Here is a 16,230-nt window from a genome sequence, read left to right as displayed (position 1 = left end):
TACAGTTAAGAAACTGGCTTTGAATTGGTTAAAACATTAATTAGATTAATGTTTTTCTGCTCTTTTGCATTGAAGATACAAGATTTTGTGTTGACATTTTAATTATTTTCTACAGTCGATTAACTTATGTAAATACATAAACAATCAAATAAACATTGACTTAAACAGCAAAAGCTACAGAGCAGTTGATTGGACAGCTTCCAATGTGACTAATAGCCAATCAGAGCTCAGGCTGCTGATCTATAGATGAGTTCAGTTTGATTATAGGTGATGCACTTATGTGCTGTTAGATGGATTATGAGGAATTACAAAAGGGTTTATGAGCAATTGCACTAAAAAGTCTAGTTTTATAATGAATGATTTAACTGCAAAGATAATTAAATGAACTACAAAAAGGTAGCAACTCCACTGGCACACTTCAGGCTCTCTAACCGCTTTAATGTTTATGGTAATGGAGCATGTCCAATAGGAAGGCTTGCTGATAGGTTTGTAGAATAACAATCAATTAGAATAATAATCAGGGTTTTGCTACATTCAGGTGAAACTTGTTTGAAGGTTTAAGTCTTTGTTGATTTTGGTCTTTTCATGGGATTTGTTGACACTAAAAACTTGTAAATCAGCCAAAGCCTTGTGCTTTAAATGTCGAGTTGGTTTTTCTTTTTCTTTTTTAAATTTCCTGTTTGAAAACAAAAGGAGAAACTGAAGAGCATGTAGAGAGTTTTGTTATGAGCCTGTACAGTGGAAAGAAAGTGCTGCACTGGTTTACTCTGGAGGTTTCTGTTTTCTTAATGTACTCTACTGCTGCAACCAGTATCACACACACACACACTGCTGGTATAGGACAAATCTATGTGTCATCCCACTCGACGCCCATGTGAGCCCCTTTCTCTGCTGTTTATCGTGCAGTAATGTGCCATTAAGGAAACACATGGGGTGAGGGGGCGTGGACACACACACACACACACACCCCTGAGTTTTAAAGCTCGCCGCTTCATTTCCACAGCTGAGGATCCTCATGATGACTCTGACAAGACGACAAGGTGAGGCAGCGTCCCAGACAAAAAGCGTGGCTTGTTTTTGTTGTCATGCCAAACACTATGCTGTTTTTTTTCTTTTCTTTCTTTTTTTTTTTTTTTACAGTCAAATAAACTGCTGAGATGTTTCACAGGTACCACATGGCTGCACGTTGATTATGTTTTTGCAGTGAGTGTTGTCAGATGACTAATTGATTTAGATGAAGGCCTGCAGCATCAGCACAGGATGGATGGAGATAAATGCTTCTTTTATCTATTACAGGATGAAATAAATAAATCTGCTGCATGGCCAGAAGTATATGGACATCCTATGGCTTAGTTAAAGGGTCACATACCACCACATCCTCACACTGCTTCCTATTTAAGCTTGATAAAGCAATGGATTTTGAATGACAAACACATCAATTACACATAAATATAAAGCTCAGACGTCCACATACTCGTGGCCATACACTCCAAAAAAATATAGGTTTTCTTTAAATCCAAAGCTCGACCTGGCTTTGTTGTCATTTGTTCTTGTCGCCTACCAACAGATGGCAGCAGCACTGCATCACTGTGGTTCACACATGAGCTCCTTTGTCTACTTTTCATCAAGATAATTGTTTATACATGATGGAGGAGAACGAAGCAAAATGCTAATCTGCTGATTAGCACCCAGAGAGTTACTTCATCCATTATAGCCGTAATATCTATATTTATATAGAAGTCAAATCACTTGCCATTTCCTTGAATGAGAATTAATTAGGAGCTTAGTTAATAGCTAATTTAATAACTCTTGATATGCATTTAAGTAACAGTGTGTTGGATTGCACATAAAATGTCATTAAATCATTTAATCTAATCTTCATTTAAATGCAGCATCTTCATATGTAATGTAATAATGTGAAGCTTGCCTGGTCAGTAATGGAATAAAAGGCTGTACTGCAGCCGGTGACCACGTCAGTATTTACTTGGTTTCTCTTGCAGAAACTCGAGCTCGGCAATAAAAATCCTCACACTTTCTGATTTTGACCTTTTCCCAAACAGCCGACATGTGACGTGAGCACCAGACTGAGCCGCAGACACATTATCATCAGTGACATTCACTTGAAGCATGTTGAGTTCAAATTGTCCTTCAAGTACAGTTATCTGCAGTCTACACCTGCAGCAGCCATTTGTTATTAGAATCCACATATTTCCTCCTCAGGAAAAATAACAACATACCCTTGTTCCATTAATTACATCTGGAGGAAATTGCTGTTCTTTATAATGAGGAGCCTACAAATAACATCAATTATAATCATCATAATCATAACACTGGTTGTGCCATTACTGGTGAAATATATATATATTTAAAAAAAGCAGGCTGCCTGAAAAGTATTTCAGCTGCCTGTGAATCATGAGGCAATCTGTTGTCTGTGGCTGCAGAGCGTTGCTGCAAAAACAATGCATCCAGTTTCTCTTGAAGAATGGTGATCATTGTAATGGTAATGGCTCAGATGTTCAGTGTTGCAGAGCTGAGCTCAGACACGAGTCCTAACACCAGAGTAGATATGAAGAGGACTAGATCACACACCCTGATCAATCAACTTGCCTCCACGACGTGCAACTGTTCATATCACTGTAGTGTTGAATAAAATGAATTCAAAATTAAATAACACATACAACACATTTGCAGCAGTTCATTTCCATGTATTAAAGACCTGCAAGTGATCACATTCATTTTCCATACTTGGATAAACCAGACTTGTACATCTACTGTTTTGGGGAAGAAAAAAAAAAAGGGGGGGGGAGAACAAGAACGCAAAACAACCCGATGTGAGCCAGTCGAGCCGGAGCCTTATTGTGAAAAGGAACCATTAGGTCATGTAGGTGTGGTGCTGCTGCTGGAAAGCTGGAAACATTCAGAGAAAGAGCGCGATGATGAATCATCCGAGGCTGGAGCGAAGCAGCGTTGCAGCATTCCCCTGACACATCTGACGTGCAGATGCCAGCTGGACATCGAGTGCATTTGCGTGGCTACACTCATTTCCACTCTCAACTCCATCCAGTGAGAGACAGATTATTAAAAAAAAAAGAAGAAACAAAGACGTCATGACAATCTTGGCACAACTTTTGAGCGACTCATGAACCAAAGTGTGACTCAATTCTCTGCCCTTCTCTTTTGTTTGTTTGCTTTTATTGTGGGGGGGGGGGACAACCTTCCCTGTTATTGCCCCCAAAAATCTCACACTGTTTTAAAACCACTGTATGCAATTGCAGTTATGTTAAATGTGAATATTGTACTAAGAAGGTGAGAGACTTGAGTTTTTTTTTTGTCTTGCACAGTGGCAGACGCGAGCACGTCTCGGGGACTGGGTGGGAGGAAAAAAAAAATGCCGCCAGAGGCTGCTCAGATGATACGAGATGCTCCTGGCCTCGACAACACAGCGAGTATCTTCGCTGCTGCCAACACAGACTTGTTTATTAACATAGTCACTTGACACTTCCACATGCTTGAGGCTGTGTGGGCGAGGAAGTAGGGTATGAATGCTAACACACTGTTTGTGTCTACTGGAGCAGGAGAGTTAGTCTGCGACAAGAAGTTACAAATCTGTGTATTTAAAAAAAAAAAAAAAATGAATCCACAAATAAAAAAACGAATAAAATCTGTATAAAATCTTCTCTGATCACATGCAGCATGAATAATCTATCAGTTACAATAAATAGCAAAATTATCGATAAGGATCTGAACAATACGATATGATGACAATAGAGCAGAAAAGAGCCACATGTGAGGAGGCAGCGTTGCATAGTTTTAAAAACATGACCTAAACCAGAGTCCTGCACCAGCTCAGGTGTCCCACAGGTGCATGTGTGGGAACAAAGTGCTTGTAACACGTGAAACAAGCAGGATGTGTGTGATTCATGCTCTGTCCTGCCTATTTTTTTTATTTATGTTTATCGCTTTTATTTTGGTTCTTGAACTACAAGTGTCCACAGCCTCTGTATTTGGTTTACAGATGACCTGAAGGTCGTCACACTTTGTTTTGGAGGTGATGTTTAAGTTTGAAATAGGAGATAGATGCTGTATATGCAGGACTCTGACCTAAACTATGGCTGCGATGACAAGAAATAAGAGTAAAATATCTTTTATCAGACAATGGTGGAGATGGAGGAGAGACGACTCCCAAACAAACCAATTAGATCCACGGATGATGCAGGCTGTGGCAGAGTCTCACGCTGAGATCTGTCCACTGGGACTGAGTGAGAACAGGACCACTGTGGCGCTGCAAATTTTCTTTTTCCTCCTGAAATGATTGGTTTTTGTTTCCACTTTTTGTGTCCTCAGTCTGTCCACCTGCCTCTCTCTCTCTCTGCTGCATCTCCAGAGCAGGAGAGACACAAGTCCAACGTACAGTCCATTTGTCCTTTGTGGGGTTGTGAGTTTTTTTTTTTGTCAGACGTTATAATCCGGGGCTTTTCCCAGCGGTTGCCTGAGTTTTATCTGCAGAGTCATGAAGGCTCCCACGGCGACGTGGAAGAGGATCTGCCACATGTTCCTCAGTTCATACAGGTACATGTTGGACAGACAGATGAGTGCAAACGCCAGGAAGGACTTACTGTTCCTCCAGACTGAGAAGTAGGCAAACAGGTAACACTGAAAAGGAGAACGACAGCGAGTTTGAATGCCGCAAACTTTATGTGATTGACAATGACAAGTGGCACATCCTTCACTGAACAATAAGCGCATTCAAAACATTAAAAACATCTTGTCTAATGACTGTTTTCACCTGACTAATCTACCAGCAGATCTGTGGCGTCTGATAGACTAAAGTCAGAAAAATTCAATTTAGCATCAGGAGCTGCACAAAAGGAGCAGAAGGGAACGTCGTGGAGGAGGTAGTGGGTGAAAGGCACTGAGCTTTTGCTAATGTTGGTTTAGCTGACAAGCTGCTGAGTTGTAAAGTACAGGGCCATTAGTCAGCCAGTCAGCCGGTGATGGGCTGCTCTTACCGCAGACTATCACTTACCTGATAAAGACAGGCTGCTGTGCCGAGGAAGAAGGCAATCACATAATTAAAGTCTTCATCGTCATTCTGCAGAAAGAAGAAAAGGCGCAGAGGAAAAAAAAAAAGGTTTATTTGTCTAGACAAGGCATCATGAAACCAATATGTCAATGAGGAGAAAAGGCAGAGATCCCAATTTGTCAATTTCTTGGTCTCATTCCGTAAAAAGGAATAAAATGCAACATTACAGAGTATCAAGGAACAGAATGAGCAGCGGAGTGATGCTGCTCTTATGCAGCAGGTTCAGACTTAAGAAGGTAATATGGATCTTATGAGTAGTTTTTGCTATTTGTTTTATTGACGTAGTACGATCTACACCACAATGGGGCAGGAGATTAGAGTAAATGTAATAATCTGAGACACTTAATTTGATGGAAAAACAATGCCCTAAATTGAAAATAATCTGGGAAGAAGGGTTTGAAATACTTTCCTACGTTTCTACTGTTTGGTAGAAACATTACAACAGACCCAGCTGTGGCTCTACTGGGTTTTTACCAAAAGACATAGAAGGGAGAGCCACAATATCTCCTACACATACTGTTGCCAACAGCAATTAAATGCATCACAGTTAGGTGGTTAAAGCCCAGTCCTCCAACATATGAAATATGGACTGAGAGAAAAAGGCAAACATATCAGATGGAACAAATAATGAACTGGAAAAAGACATAATACAGTATGTCTTTGTATGTTGTATGTAGAGGTTCCTCATTGTAATAGTACCACCACCTTTATTTATTAAAAGGTGGTGGTACTATTAAAATGAGGAACCTCTACATACAATATGAATCCAATCTACATTATTCATCTGGAAGCTTTTTATTATTATTACTATTATCTCTGTTCCTTTGGTTTTGTCCTTGTTACTGTGCCCTTGTCAGTAGTACTTTCTGTTGAACATTTTGGAAAACAGCAGATAATATGATGAATAATGATTGAAAGTGAAATAAAAACTGAGTTCACGGTGAGCTCAGGACATCTCTGTAAATTAAAAACGATTATTTTTGGAATATTTTTACCGTGAAGACAGCCTCAGACTGTCTGTGTAAGTCCTCACCTGTAGTATGCTCTCTATAGCGTGGACTCCTCGCAGCAGGTTCAGGCCTCCACAGAGGACACTGAGGACACAGGACACGATGCCGGGGAGAGTCACCGGCTCCAACATCTGTGTGGGAGCTGGAACGGACAAAAAGCAGATTTTATTAGAGAAAATCTGCTTCGACAAATGAATTAGAAAAGTATTACGAAAAAATCTGCTTTCCAAGCGATATAACAAAATGTACAGTATATCCTAGAAAATGCAATTATTTATAAAAAAAACCTGTATGTAAGACAGAGTAAAAGGATAAAACCTTGAGTGGAAATGACAGGACACGCACCACCTGTTTTTTAAATCTTCTGACATCCTCAACTTTCTGCCACAGTAAAAGGAGTGATCCATAACTATTATCAGATTAGCATACTTCATCCCTGAGGAAAAAATGATTTATGTTCTCAGAAAATGGAGCCTGGCAAGGCAACCAACAGAGAGCGAGCAAAGCGTGGAGAGCTGCTCTGAAGAGGATGTCAGGGGGAAAGCACAACAGCTCTGAAGTGACCCGAGGTGGGTCAGCTGAGGTGTGACGGTGCATACAACAGCCTTGTTTTGTGGAGCAGCAGCGGGGCCGGTGGGGGTCGGAGCCGCACAGCAACACTGGAGCTGTTCGACCAGCCTACTGCACATATTACAAACATGTTTTCTTACTGCTGTATATAGAAGAAATGAATTAGTTTAAACTGATATTCAGTGTTTTTTTTTATGCTGCCGTGCTTCCAAAAGTTTCCTCCTGCAAGATCACGATGTTTCTGGCAGTTTAAAGTAAACAGTGGCCTCTCACAGCGAGGGTAACTCAGCAAGTGGAGAACAGTAATTGAAAGTGAAGCAAAAACAAAATTTGAGGGGGAAAATGCCAAATTAGCTTTTAATTATCCTTGAAAAGTAATTATCAAAACAATAAATGTTAAAAAAAAACTTCAATGTGTCTGTGTTGCAAATGTTAATTTAAAGTTAATCTCTATTATTATTATTGATTTGAATAAGTGTCTCTCCAGCGTTACAAAAATTAAATTTAAAACTTTTACTTTCTTTTACTTAAATGGAAATAAAGAGAGGTAACCGAGGTGATGAGATAGACTTCTTTCATAATTTAAATGCATTAAAAAAGTAGAAGATAAACACCGATCACTAAAAACACACATGTGGGAAGGTGTTTTGTTTCTCTACTGAAACTTTAACTGATAAAACATGTGGATGCCTCTGCAGGTCTATGACATCACAGAGGTGACATGCACAATAACAGGTGAGGTGGTGCATCCGCTATCATTCCTTCAGTGCTGCAGACAGAGGAAAATCACCATCAACCAGTACAAACAGTGGCGCATAATGAGTGTAAGACAAGATGAGATGAGACAATACTTGATTGATCTGCAGAAAGGAAATTAAGTAGTCGTCTACTGATCACAACAAACTTCTGTCATACTGTGTGTGTGTGTGTGTGTGTACAGCAGCTCATGCCCTACCGATGCCCTTGTACTTGGGTGGTGCATGCACAGAGAAGCCGTTGATCGCCTGCAAGTCCTCGGGGGAGAGCTGGTAGGGCGGTCGCAGCTTGATTTCTGTCTGCATGTCAGCCAGGTTGATCTTGGTGGACAGGGAACGAGGGCTGTTGTAGCGCTGTTTGGTTTTCTGGATGAAGGTGTCTGGTGGTGGAGCACAACGACAGGATGGATCATAACACTCGGAGCGAAACAAAGGGGAGAAACAGATAATTTTTATCTAATAGCAGGAGATTCTGTCAGTCTGTTGTGATCATTGGTCATTTATGAGGTTTATATGTCTATTTTTTTTTCTTTTTCAGTTTTTTTCCAAATGTATGTTATCACAAATTGAAGATCTTTGAGTTTCAGATTGTTGTTGTTGAGACTTTGTGACATTTTCTGCCTATAAAATTGAATGACGACTTGGATATGAATTCATATTGCATAAAGAAACATTTTTTTTGGTGTAACCACTTTCTGTTGCACTTTTTGTGTTCCTTCTATTGTCATTCATTTCCCTGTACACCTTTTGTTGAGCTCTGGAGAATGTGGTTTGCTCCATTCAGTTTGTTTAACATGCAGGAGGAGTGAATATTAAAAAGTGGAACAATAACAGGAAAGCAAGCAGGAGACAGAGATTCTCCAGTCTACAAAAAACAAGAGTAGTTACACACACGTCTTTATCTACAATGACTCTTTTTTTCCTGTATTCTTGACTTTAAGAAAAAAAGTCACCACCACAATTTGACTGTGTGGGCACCTGACCTAACATTTTACCATGTGGTAGTGATATGAAACATGCTGTAAAAATCCACGGTGCTCACCGAACTCAATGAAGGAGTACGGCCGCACCACGCTGCTGATCCGCTTGGGGTCATAGGTGACGATGAACTCCTTCTGCAGCTCGTCCAGGAAGCAGAACGCCAGCACGTTGGGGTAGTTAGCTGTGCACACCATCAGGTATCCAACACCCAGTGAGCTGGTGAAACTGAAACACACAAACACACACACATCAATTACTACTCCTTGCACTCCTCTATCCGTGCAAAGCCTGGAAAACTGTAATTAGGACATCAGGCTAAATACAGTGCAGATTACAGGAAAACACAATGGTACTTGTGATTCTGCCGGCTGCTGCTCCGTAAACACTACAACCTCTATTTCAGCACATTTGTGCCTAAAATTCACACATTCACAGCTAATTAAACGCGAATCCCACATTCACATTCATATGCACCTCGGCAGACACTATCTTTTGGGGCCCTGCAGAGTTAATTGATACACTGAGCGCAAATTAAATTCCCCAGATACGACTTTCTACATCATCAGAATAGCTCTGGACACAATTGAGCGGAAAGCTGGTTATCGCAACTAAATGGACGTGGAACATAAATGTCAACAAACGGAGGAGCCGGATGTAATGATTTATCATGTAGAGAGAGAGAGAAAGAAGAATAATGGAACAAAAACAAAATGTATAGCAGACATGTGAAGAATGAGGGTAAAGTCTGATAGCAGCATGTCAGTGTGTAGCTGCAGGGCCTCAGACTTCAAGGAGGTGACTCACACAAACACCAGAGGGAGGCAGGAACCTCACTCTGATAAGGTTATATGATGTTTAATATCACCGCCTCACACTTGGGGTAAATAAAAAACACAAACCTGTCCATTTACTGTTATTACACACACCACCGCGTAGACACCACCGCGTCAATAATGTGATTATAACGAGTGAGTTATGACGTGATGCGAGTGCATTATGAGTTTTATATACGCCCACAGTAAGTAAGTGCAGTTCATTTATAATAATAAAGCGCCTTTCAGGGCTCAGACTTCACAAAGACAGAAGAAAACAGAAGATTCACACACTTTTCCAAAGGGAATGGGTTTTAAAAATACAGGAGACCCGACTTCAAAAAGCAAGAGTCTCCTTTGGTTTTAAAGCTAGAAGGAGGAACAACCCTCACTGATCTGCAGACCTCAGACATCCCACAGTGATACAGGACAGCAGCAGCTCACTGATGCAGGCAGGTGCTCCACATCTAATCACAAGCATCTTGAATTTGATTAGAAACTTTAAAAACCAGAAGATAAAATCAAGACGGGTGCACTTCTGACGTCCTTCTAGTGCAGGATTGATTAACTTTTTCTTTTTTGTACAACATGAGGGCTGCCACTATTAGTCGCCAATGTGTGTCCAATCAATATTCACTACCATGCATTTATTTTCTATTCATCATCTATTAGGGCTGTCAGTTTTTAGAAAAATGAGGTTCGAACGATTATTGAATGACCCGTAATTCGTTCGGATATATTCGAATATTACCCCCCCCCCCCCCCCCCCCCCCCCCCTCCGCAGCCGCAGCACACACAGTCGCGGTGTTTTATTTTGAAAATTGACCGGATACTCTCGTTGTTTCATGTTTGACTTCCTGCCCAGCTTGACGCGATTGCTCGCGGCTCTCACACAAAATAGACCAGACGCTGCACGGCGCGAGCCGGCCGCGGAGGTGCACGCCGCAACACCACACCAGCGGTTAATATGGGCACAGAAAGTTAACTGGCTCCGCTTCTCGGCTGTTCGCGGCCCTTCCGCGTCCGGTGGACGTTCCGCGGCGCCGGGCACTGCAGCCAAAGACGGTAAATAGAGTATCTTTGCTGCAGCCTGCATATCGAGCAGGTCATTACTGCTCGAATACGAACTTTTCCCCCCACATTCGAACGAATATTCGAATGTCGAATAAAAAGTGACAGCCCTATCATCTATGCTTGCCCTGCTTCTCTGCCCTGTGTCTGCTGTCTGAACAAGGCTGAAATAGAGATTACTGGAGTGGATGACAACTCTTAGTGCACTTTACTGTAAGCGTAATAAAAAGCGAAAGGCCAATAAGAACCGCCCGTTCAACAAACAACAAACAGACAAGAGACGAATTCATCTTTGACCGCTGTCTCTCATGTATCGTGATGGTTAGGGCAATAAAAATATTTTATGTTCTTGAAATAATAGTGAATTATTACAAACCGTCCCACTTCCACACCCCTTTGACAACCAGTCCATGAGAAACATTTTTGAAACGAGTCCACGGTGCAAAAGTCGTTCAAGTGGACAAGTCTGTTTCACATTATCTCGCCTCCCCAGACAGGATGCAGCAGACGGATCAGAAAATACATCGTGAAGTCACAGCTGAATAAGAGATAAAAGTAAAGCTAGATGAAGTCCGGAGGTTGTCACTGGTATAGCCGATGAGGCATGAGATACGGTTCGAGTGTGTTAAAATATAATGAAATGTGAAGTAATCTTTGTGAACATCACTGCAAAGTCTCTAAATCCCCCAGCAGATAGCAGTGGTATATTTGAAATTCCTATACAGGTAAGTTACACCAAGTTTGTAAAGATAAAGCCCAGTGAACGTAATCCAAGAATATCTGAATTATTTCCCCACAGAATGACACAAATATATCTATCTGCATGCATATGGCTGGGCACATGACACATCTTGTTGATTTTTTAGAAGGAGAGGAAGCAAATACAGAACAACCTCTGCAGCAAAGTGACATTAAAAATCCAAATGTTAATACACCCCTTCTTTTTACTTCATGAACTTTACAAATAGAAGAAAAAAGAGTGATTGTGGCATGTTGTGATCAGTCTTCTTAGAAACCCTCCCCACTGCAGAGCAGACTGTTAAGCACGGGGGTGGAAATACTCGGCTTTGGCAGCCAGTTGCACAAGAGACATTTTTTACAGACAGAAAGAACAATGGCTTCCACTAAATATCTGGCGAATATCTGAAACTGAATAAGAAGAAGCTGGCCTCTACAATAGCAAACAATGATCCAAAGTAAAAAACCACAAAATCCATGATTAGCTACTTCAAGTAACACAGGCTGAAGCGTTTGGAGCAGCCCTCACAGTCCTCTGACTTCAACATCACTGAAAAGTGTGTGGGTAGATCTTAAAAACATGCAGTGTGTGGCAACACGGCCTAAAAATATCTCCAAATCTAAGGTGCAAAGAGGAGTGTGTGTAAATCAAGACTGGAAACGCTCAGAGCAGGCTACAGAAAGTGTTTGCAAGCTGTGGTACTAGATCACAGTCATAAAGTATTCAGACCCCTTCACTTTCTTTTTTCTCCTTATTAGTTGCAGTCTTATGCTTAAATCCTTTAAGTTAAATGTTCCTCTTTACTCAATACATCATAATGACAAATATGTTTTAACTAATTTATTAAAAAGAAAAAACTGTAATATCACACTGACTTAAGTGTTCAGACCCTTTTGCAGTGATTAGAGCCTTTTCTGTAATTCTACAATGCAGATCCTCTCAAGTTCTGTCAGATTTGACGGCGACCATCGGTCGACCTCTGAGCATTTGACCCAGTCTGAGATCTTGACCGGGGTTTCATTAAAAGGATAGTTCAAAATTTTGGCAAATTGGCCCATTGCCATAATCCCTATAGTCATAGCAGTAGGTTCATTACCTTTAATTGTCGGTGCAAGCTATATTTAGAATGGCGGAGCAGAGCTGTGAGCTGCTCAGAGCTACGCTAAGGAGGCTAACGGGATTTCTTGGTTTCCCTCATCGAACCAAATGTTGAACTATCCCTTTAAGGCTATTTCTGTACTTTGTTCCATTCTGCTTTCCGTCAACTGTGACCAAGCTCGCAATCATTGCTGCCACTAAATAAACTGGAACTGGGAGATTAGTGAGAACTGATTCAGTAGCAGACACATTGCACTTTTTCTATTTGTTAACACAGCAAATTAAAAGCAACATTAGCATTTGAAGATATTTCATAGGCTCATTTGAACACCTGTTTCCTGAACCGGCTGTATTTACGTCTACGTGAAATTTGCCAGGTCTGTATCTAACATACTTGACTAGAGGCATACAGAACTTGCCTCCAAGGGCCTCAGGTATTAAAGAACAAATTAACCTGTGACTTGAAACACCGCCCACCTCATTCTGACCTTCAGTGTCTCCTGACCTCTTCTTCGGATGCTTCAGACTCTCATCCAACTAAGAGACTCTTATAAAAAGAAGTGCTGAAAAGTATAGCTGCCCCAGTGACGTCTGATTTTAAATTTCTTTTTGAGGTCATGTCCTCTGTCTTAATATGACTAATAACATCTTAACAAACAGCACTGCGGAGTCTTTCAAAGCATTTCCCCAAGCACTGGAAATGCTTTCAGAAACGATCTGACACCTCCAATGAAAGCCTGACTGTCAAATCGCTCAAATTAAAAAAGCATCTTTCCATCACAGCTATATTAGAGGGTCAGGAAGAGGAGGATGAAAACTGTCAGCAGCAGACTGTGTAATCACCCATGGGTTGCTTTAGATAAAGATGCAGAAAAATGATCTAAATCTCTGTTTCATACCTTGAATTTTAAACGTATTCAGCGAATGAATTCAATATTAAAGTGCTCGATATCAGGAGTAACTGGATACGATGTATTTTTTATCTGGTGGTGAATACGGATGTCTTTTCACATTAAATATACCGTATAATACAAAATGAGTAAAAGAACAGGAATTCAAATGAACATCTACAAAGACCTACTTGACATTGTATGGCCCGGTCTTCAGCGTGCAGCGGTCAGGGAACTGGCCCAGTTTCTTGGAGAGACCTTTGAGATGCCTCTTGGTTTCCTGAAGCTCTTTATCCTGCTCGTAGTCGGTGGATGCAGACAGAGGCAGGCCGTCGCCGACCCGCACCACAGAGGCAAACAGCACCATTGACATCTTACAGCTCTGATAATCTGACTGAAGGCCTGTAAACAAATGTAAAGCAGGGAAAACAGGGCTTGTTAAGAAACAGTATCAATATGATGGATATCTAATAAGGTTGTTTAGTCCACTTTGTGTGCCAATTAAATATGAATTTTGTTCAAAATCATGTTTAAACTAGAGATGACGCCCAAAACGTGTTCATATTATAATACTTTATTGTCCTCCAGGGGGAAATATCATCCGACCCACGAGTTCTCCCTGTTGTTATTATTACATTCTTCCATGAGTTCTTATACCTATCTGCTATTGCTAATGTGTCTTACTAACATTACTGCTGACTGGAAAGGGCTTAAGAAGTCATACAGTTAATTCTTTTGGCATTAGCATAAAATATTCATTTCTATTGTTGCTTTTAACATCTGAGCAACGAATGTGTGTTTGTATAACTCATGTTACAGTACTGGTAATGACACATTAGTTAAATACACTTTATGGGTGTGTCCCACTCCCTATGTATTTGATCAGTTGAGGTTTTAGGGCTAGTGTACCTGGAGACATATTGCTGCTGTAATAATATAGTGACGCCTTGTGAGTACTCCAGGGTTGAAACAGTTATGTTATTGTAAATCACAGCTGGTGTGATCACATCACAAGATAGTCTTTGTTTTATTTCAGAGTTTTAAAGTACCCCTGCTGTAGTGGCACTGATGCATCTTATAATGTCATGTGGCTCCCTCTTGTGCTTTCAATGACTTTCTCTCCCCTTGAATAGTGCGACTGTGTTTTCAGTCAGTGCAAGATCTTTTAATAAAAGATTTTAAATGCAGCAAACCACTGGACATCATCTACAGTACAAAGACATAAGTAGACTTGACGTAGTTATTCCTGAGCAAAGCAGAAAAGTTTGACAGTGTCTCAAAAGTGGAAGAGGTGGGTGATGTATGAGCTTTTGAGGTATTTGCGCAGTCAAGTGTTCCTTATCTCGCAGTTTGTCAGTGAAATTCAGCCACTGACATTTAATTATGTGTAGAAAATGTTAAGCAAGTCGAACAGTGCACTGACGGCCCTAATAAATGGAGTCTTGTAATTAAGTGTTTGTCCTTGCTGATGATGGATTAACATGCTGAACAGAAGCCGTCAGTAGCTGTGTGTGTGTGTCTGGGTGTGTGTGGTATTAGGACCATGGACAGCTCCACTGACTAAAATGAAGGAGGAAGCTCCTGAAGGCATCATCTAGCTACTGTACGTCGCGACCTACTGCCCTCGTGGCAAAACGTGATTGTTATCAGCATCAGAGTAAACACACGTCATTGCCATTGACGTTAGTACTGTGATAAATCAATCAAGAGAACAACAAAACATGCAGGAAATAGAAAAAATAAAGCTGGAGCCGTGGATCCACAGCTAAAGAGTGAAGAGTCGAGTTAGCTCTGTTTACCTACAACGCCGTTAGCCGTGCGCTTGGTTTATTGGCTACAAGCTTCGTATTTTCTTAACGTTTTCTGGTTATTTTACAAGCAAACCATCTCACTAGTTACATTACAGCGTATTTTCCACCTCGCCATGAAAGAAACTGTCTTGTTTTCTAGCATTTCCTGTGTGCTAGCATTAGCGAGGCTAAGGGGCTGCTAACGGCTAGCAGCTTTACATTATCCACAACTTGGGAGGGGGAAATGATTATAAAGCAAACCTGGAAGAGTGGATCTGAGACAGATATATGGGCGTTGAATACCTGGGAAAAAAGTGTAGCATCGTGTGGACGGCCGTGATACGCTGCTCTGTTGTTGTGCAGTGGGGCAGAGGCAGCTAGTTAGCGAAGACAGTCAGACAGCTGCAGCACCGGCGACGCTTCCTTACGTTTACGTGGCTGTTTCCGCGGTGCATTGTGGGAACAGAACGTCATGCGTCAACATTACGGGGAAAGGAAACTTTTTTTATTCACAAACAAAAATTTGCTAAATCAATACATAAGGACGCTACGTTTCTAATGGAACTAAACTCTCTGTTTAAATAGCTTAATTTGATAAACAAGAACAACAAAAGAAACACATCACAGAGTCACTATGAACAGTTTTTCCCTAAAGCCTCTGTCTTGCTTCAAAGGAGGTTAAATCGAAAGCTTGCTGTCTTGCTGTTGTTTCATTTTATCTATGTATTTTATTCTTTATGACTTTTGTACCCATCTTTGACTTATTTATTTATCTTTTCTTTAAACTATATTTTGTAATGATCTATTATTGTACAATGTTTTTGACTATTTGTGTGTGTTTTTTTTATGTGCTATTCTGCATCAATGTAGTATACCTTGTTGGTTCTGTAGCTATGTTATACAGCAAACAAACAACAGAAAATGAGTGAATTTTGTTGTGTAAAACTTTTTTTCAGTGTTTAACCTCTGTTCTGAATATTTAAATAAATATAATAGAAATTAAAGCAGAAGTAAGCAGAATATTTGTGTTAATATAAGTCTTAAATAGTTATATCTTCCGACAGCAATCACTTCTATAGAGTGTTTGGTCTGAAACACGGGTCTGTCAGTCACTCTGCTCTGCTGTAAGCCGAGGAGAAAACTTTCCTTGTATCCTATAACCTTTATCCAATGAGGAGAGAGAACGGCATAAAGGGGCGGTCCTCTCTGTGTGTGCAGCCAATGGGATGCGCGTGAATGTGGTGACGTAGGGAGTAGGGACGATGGCGGGGACGATGGCGGGGACTGCTAACTCCATCGGCTGACGAGAAGTTAGCCAAAACGACCGGATCGCTTACTTGTGCTTTAATTGTTTGTTGTTGTTTTTTATTCCCAATCAAAATGTAAGCACATGTAGCCTATGTCATTTTTAATGTCTAATTTTGTTTTGTT

At 40.7% G+C, this 16,230-nt stretch overlaps 1 protein-coding gene across 1 annotated transcript; it reads right to left on the bottom strand.

Annotated features, from left to right (window-relative positions):
* Positions 1-2,808: 2,808 nt before the first annotated feature.
* sec22a (SEC22 homolog A, vesicle trafficking protein) lies at positions 2,809-15,223 on the bottom strand. The gene is made up of 7 exons (XM_083996300.1): positions 15,103-15,223; positions 13,201-13,411; positions 8,461-8,624; positions 7,619-7,798; positions 6,117-6,235; positions 5,027-5,092; positions 2,809-4,653 (listed from the first exon to the last, which is right to left on the bottom strand). Exons 2-7 carry the CDS (start codon positions 13,380-13,382, stop codon positions 4,453-4,455), a joined length of 912 nt encoding a protein of 303 aa, XP_083852426.1. The 5' UTR covers positions 13,383-13,411; positions 15,103-15,223; the 3' UTR covers positions 2,809-4,452.
* Between the last annotated feature and the right edge of the window lie 1,007 nt (positions 15,224-16,230).

Source organism: Trachurus trachurus (genome assembly GCF_905171665.1).
Source record: "Trachurus trachurus genome assembly, chromosome: 21".
NCBI classification, from domain to species: domain Eukaryota; kingdom Metazoa; phylum Chordata; class Actinopteri; order Carangiformes; family Carangidae; genus Trachurus; species Trachurus trachurus.
Note: the sequence above shows the minus strand (reverse complement) of the source record. Positions and strands in the feature narration are given on the sequence as shown.

Coding starts and splice junctions, on each gene's coding strand:
- sec22a (XM_083996300.1), bottom strand. CDS start 13,382: ATGTCAATGGTGCTGTTTGCCTCTGTGGTGCGGGTCGGCGACGGCCTG. Junction 8,625..13,200: donor ACCGGGCCATACAATGTCAA/GTAGGTCTTTGT, acceptor TGTGTGTTTCAG/TTTCACCAGCTCACTGGGTG. Junction 6,236..7,618: donor ACCCAAGTACAAGGGCATCG/GTAGGGCATGAG, acceptor TGTCCGTTCCAG/CTCCCACACAGATGTTGGAG.